Source organism: Athene cunicularia (assembly GCF_003259725.1).
Source record: "Athene cunicularia isolate RWA chromosome 1 unlocalized genomic scaffold, athCun1 chr1_part1, whole genome shotgun sequence".
Lineage (NCBI taxonomy): Eukaryota > Metazoa > Chordata > Aves > Strigiformes > Strigidae > Athene > Athene cunicularia.
This window is the reverse complement of record NW_020799091.1, coordinates 127,437,288-127,442,575: the sequence shown is the minus strand read 5'-3', so window position 1 is coordinate 127,442,575 and position 5,288 is coordinate 127,437,288. Positions and strand designations below refer to the sequence as shown.

The 5,288-nt window shown below is 54.5% G+C and overlaps 1 protein-coding gene across 1 annotated transcript in view; it reads right to left on the bottom strand.

Moving 5' to 3' along the window:
* Positions 1-279: 279 nt before the first annotated feature.
* The window catches only part of ATN1 (atrophin 1), a 9,450-nt gene continuing 4,441 nt past the window's right edge, over positions 280-5,288 (bottom strand). Inside the window, exons 6-11 of the mRNA XM_026847262.1 lie at positions 5,148-5,282; positions 4,688-4,892; positions 3,863-4,580; positions 2,436-2,579; positions 1,980-2,160; positions 280-1,407 (exon numbers count right to left, since the gene is read on the bottom strand). Of these exons, the coding sequence (XP_026703063.1) occupies positions 1,374-1,407; positions 1,980-2,160; positions 2,436-2,579; positions 3,863-4,580; positions 4,688-4,892; positions 5,148-5,282 (1,417 nt within the window). The 3' untranslated portion in view covers positions 280-1,373. The remainder of the gene's footprint in view (positions 1,408-1,979; positions 2,161-2,435; positions 2,580-3,862; positions 4,581-4,687; positions 4,893-5,147; positions 5,283-5,288) is intronic.

Here is a 5,288-nt window from a genome sequence, read left to right as displayed (position 1 = left end):
CCCGCGGCGCTTCCGGAGGAGGCACCTGCTCCCTGCGGCCCCGCGGCGGGTGCCGGCTCCGCAGCACTTCTCAGCAGCCGTGATTTTCACGGCCCTGCCTGGAGAGTGCATGGCTTTGCCCGTGCCTAAGAGAAATTAACACAACGGAGTCTGTTTCTGGAAGGGTTTTTTTTCTGTTTGTGGTTTTTTTTTTTCCTTTTTTAAGAGCTTCATATATATATTTATATATATAAATTATTAGAATGTGTGTTGGGGCTTGGGAGTGCGTGGGGAACGTCATTTGGGTGTTTTTTCCATAGCTGGGTTGTTGGTTGGTTTTCTTTTCCTTTTAATGGTTAAGTAAATATATATATGGGGACCAATAGAGAGATACAACTGTGAAATCAGACACGCACGCAGGGGGGCAAGGGAGTCACAAGTTGCTACATAAAACTGCCACGTCTAATAGGATGTGCATGAGTTAAAGTACATCAATTAGAATGGGTGAGGGGAAAGGGGCAGCCACCATCTTAAAGACAGTCCCAGGATGCAGTATCGCCCGGCCACATTAGCTCTCCCCGCAGGGCTCAAAGGGGTCATGGGTAGTGATTCACAGTCTTGGAAAGTCTCATGGTGCTTTGCACCTTTGTGGCCGTGTCCGTTCCTGTCGGCCATGGGAAAGCATAGCCACCACCTTGCAAACAGTCTCACAGGGTGCTTTGCACCCCGACGGCTGGGACCAGTCCCTCTGCAGGCAGGAGTGGCCACTTTTGAAGGGGTCCCGTAATGCTTCGTTTGCATCGGAAGCAATGTTGGAGAATGGGAAGCTGCTCTGGCTAATCTGAAAAAGTTCCATGTTGCTTTTCTGTATCACTAGGCAGTATCTTACACCTAAAGGGGGGTGGGGCGTGAGGAAGATCTTGAAAAGAAGGCTCTGTTGGGTTCTGAGTTACTTCTTGGCTGCACCTCCTCCTCGCAGAAGTAGAAAAGGCAGCACCATCATATCCACAAAGTCCTGCAATACTCTGCAATTTGTATTTAATGCAACTGTTCCCCCGAAACAAAGGTTGGAGCTGCTGCCACTCTGAATTCATGTCAGTCTTTGTCTTTCTGAGCTCTGTGCAATGCTGATTCTGTTTTCCTCAGAGCTCTGCTGAAATCACGTACCAATTGTTTCATATCTGTTAGTAGTATTTCAGCCCCTCCCCAATTCTCTCCTCCACTTTGCTCCCAGGATGCCATCCTGTACTTTACGTCCATTTTCTCTTGCACTCTACTGCATGGTGGGATCAGGATGTGTCACTCTGCAGCTTCCCCTCCCCGAGGATTTGGTTGATCGATTGCTCCTCTTGAGAGAAAGACATGATGATGTCACATTGACAGTAGAAGTCCATTTAAAGGGGTTTGTCACTTTCTTTCTTCAGGTGGCTAGGAAAAGAAGAGGAACAAGGTGACTGTGAGAGAGAAAAAGGCTATTTAGTATCTACCACTGCCTTTTGTTAGTTTGGAAGCAGGCAACACTGCTGGCTTGGAAAGTTTTACAAATCCTTGAAGAAGGAGGTGCTATCGAAATGGTACAATGTTGCACCTCTCTTTCCCAAAGCGCATTCCTGAAAGCCTCATCTTGGCAAAGGCATCCAACCCTTGTGAATGTTTGGCGTTTTGTCAGGGACATCAGTTAGTTGTAACTGTATTAAGCCTGTGTGTAACATGCAAGTTTACCCCCTGCCCCAGAGGAGAGCAGCTGAGACCCCAGGTGAGATTAGCCACTGAACAGCCCAGTTGCCGAGATCACCACTTTCCTGGTGGCCAACACACAGTGGCAAGGCATTCCTGCTCCCAGGTGCGGGCTCAAGCCAAATCACCCACTTCAGGGCCAACGCTTCCCTGTTCCCACTGCCTCTGCCACCCCCAGGCCAGGGCTGGGCCTGGAGGCATTACTCGCAAGGACAGAGCACTCTGCTTGCCCCGCACTGCGGAGAGAGCACAGGTCTGTGCACCTGTAGTAATCCTCCTGCGTCGGGAGCGGCACGCCATGCAGAGGGTGGTGGGCGTGAAGCCACTGCTGCTGCTCCAGAGCCAGGCGCTGCAGCTCAGCTGACTGCGCGTGCATGGCCTGGAGTTGATGTGCTGCTGACATGGGCGCCGAGAGAGAGCCTGGCAGATCCCTGTAGGGTGCAGCTGCAACAAAACAGAGAATAAACAAGTTAATGTAACACCATCCTCACCCATGGCCCCGTAGCTTTGTCGAGACTCTGTGGCACTTCCTTTCCCAGCCCTGCTCCTGCGCAGGACTTGCTTGTCCGCCCTGGCAGTGTAGGCCCATCCTCTGCCATGCCACAGCTCTGTTTAACAGACCTCAGAGGTTGGTCCTGTGACCCCCGCCATGACCACCCTGCCCCTTGGAGCTCTGCTGATGCTCTTTAGAAATCAGCAGTCCTGGTGAGCACCCTTACCAAAAAGCTGGTGGCGCAGCACTTCATTCTCATGTAGAGGGTGAGGCAAGAGAGGGTTGGGGATGGTTCCAGCTGGGTATGGTATCCGGGTGAGGTGTGATCCCGAGGCGAGTGGGTCAATAAGAGGGTGAACAGAGGCTGAGGCTGGGAAGAAAAAGATATCACAAGATAATTGTTCCAGGCTTCGTAAGAGTTACCATGGAGAAAGGCGCAAGGCACGACAAAACAGTCATGGAGAGGGTTGTTGTGTGTTAAGGATGGGATGATTTCAAGGCTAGATAACACAGTACCATGTCCTTCTGAGTGTTACTCTTTTGGCCTGCACTGAATTCCATGTAAACCAGTCTGGCATAGCTCTGTCCCTACACTCCTCAGGGAGAAGGTACTGCTCCTTGAAGTTGATTGTGCAAGGACCTGCTCTGCAATCACGTTTGTACCCAGCACTGTGCCTATCTATCTGCCACCCTGGCTGTCACACATGTGCACGCTCATATTAGGTGCTTCCATTTCCAGGTCTCACCCAGCAGATATTCACTGCCAGTTCATGAGCACTAAGGCACTCAAGTTCGTGAGCACTACCTAAGGCTGAAATGCAAGGTACTATTTATATGTGAACTGCTCTTTTCAGCATTCTGGACTCACTGCCAGAGTGCTGGCTGGAGGCACCCAGGGAACGGATGTTCATTTGTCCCTGATGCCATCTCTGAGTAGTGGCGACGGCTGGGTGTCTGTGACTCTGCCACGAGATCCCACTGACCGCTTACAGTACCTGAGCGGGCACAGCACTTTTTCCTATCATATTGTAGTTTGACTGCTGCTTCCCTGAGATTTTCATCCCTATACTTCTTTTTACTTTGCTTTCCTGTAGGATGTGGAAATGGAAGGGACCACCACTCAGCTCCGAAGGACAGCAGCCTCCGGTTCCTTACAATTAGCCCATCTTCTCTCCCATCTCATCCCACCATCTGCAGCAAGAGCCACAGGAGCAAACTAGAGAACCAACAGTTCATTAGTCCTAAGGATACTGTTGAAACTGTTAGCAGGGCTCCAGCTCCTGCTGCAGATCACAGCACGAGGGATGCCGTCTACAGCACCCGCATCCTGGTAGCCAGTGGGATGCCAACACCCATCCCACATCCCCAGAGATCCAGAACTAAAGGTCATGGGGCAAACAACTCTGCTTGCCACTAAGCAGCAAATTCCCAGACACCCCAATACCTGCAACAGATGTCCTTGTCTTTAGGGTGATGGGAGTGAGGGCAAGGCTGCATGACCATGATGTTGGCCTCTTCTGGCTGAAGAGGTAGGTCTGGGGGGCTCAAAGTCTAATCTCAGCAGCTTTTGGGCTTTCCCCAAGGCCAGAGGGAAGGAGTGCGAGGAGGGGGAGCCGAGCTTTGTGCAGGGCAACACAGCCATGGGGTCCTTACCTGCGTGTATGGCATCCTGCTGGTGGAGATGGAGGTGGGAGTGGATGTGAGAATGCTGATGATGATGAGGTGTCACATTGAGCATCTGCAGCCGGGCCAGAGGGTCGTTGCTGAGAGCAGCCACCCGCTCGGCGTGCTGGCGCTCCGCCGCCAAGCGCTCAGCGTAGGACATGTCAGGACGAAGGGTTGGGCCGGCTGCCAGCGCCAGCCTCTCCCGCTCCAAGTGGCCCAGCCCTGGGTGGAAGGGAAAAGCGGGATGCAGGCTGGGGGCCGTCTGCAGACTCAGCCCACCATGGCGTGGGAATGGATCCATGGCAGCAGCTGGCACAGCGTGGAGCTGCTCCAACTCAGCTGGCTTGACTTCAAAGCCAGGCTTGAGACGTTCACGCAGGTCCCGGTCCCTCAGGTCTCGCTCACGGGCTTCCCGCTCCCTCAGCTCTCGCTCCCGTGTCGCTGGATCGCTGCTGTAGATGGCCGGCATGTTGTAACCCAGCAAGCCTGGGTCGACTGCACCCAGCGGCACGTAGAAAGGGTGGTTACGGTTGCTGGGGGACATGACGTGGGGCCGTGCATATTCACTGAGGGTGCGCAGAGCTGGGGTGTCAGGGCCCAGGTAGGGGGGAACAGTCGCTACAGCACTGCCCTGCTCGAAGGAGGGACGGTGGGGAACTGGCCCGAGAGATGAGCACTCAACTGGCCGGCCCTCCTGAGCCATCTTCTGCAAGAGAGCAGAGAGACCAGCATCAAGTTCCATCGGGGAGTGGCTGAGGGTATCCTTGAGCATCCTCCCCAGCTGCGCTGTGGCACAGAGACCCCCAGACCTACCACGCTCCTCTCCAGCTCCCGCTCCTTCTCCCGCTCCCGCTCCCGTTCCCGCTCCTTCTCTTCCCGCGCCTTCTGCTCAGCTTCTCGCCGCACTTTCTCTACCAGGTCTGCCCTTTTCTTGGCCAGCTTGGAGCCATCAAGTGGCACAAAGTACAGATCTGTGCGAGAGCAGGAGTTGAAACCACGATCCAGGTGTTTGTTGAATCTGGGGGCAAGAGGCAAAGCCTGTCAGCATGGGAGGGGGCTAGAAGCCTGGGATGGGGACAGGGATGTGGACAGGGATGGAGACAGGGACAGGCAAAGCCGAGCCAGGCACTGTAGAAAAGGGAACAGCATCATGGGAAAGTCAAAAGGGCGCAGCTGCACTCCACGATTGGGGTGACCTCCTCTTCCCTGCCTCATACGTCCCTCCCCAGCCTGGGGAAACCCCCCCGGACCCCCCACTACAGCTGCCCCTCACCTGGCTGACTGGCTGGCATGGCTCGGCACATCCACCACCTTGGGGGGCGGTGAAGGGCTGCGAGCGGGTGGCACGGGGCTCTCGGGGGGCTCGTACTCCTCCGACGGCTCCTGCTTGATCTGTGCGGCACTGAGGGGGAGT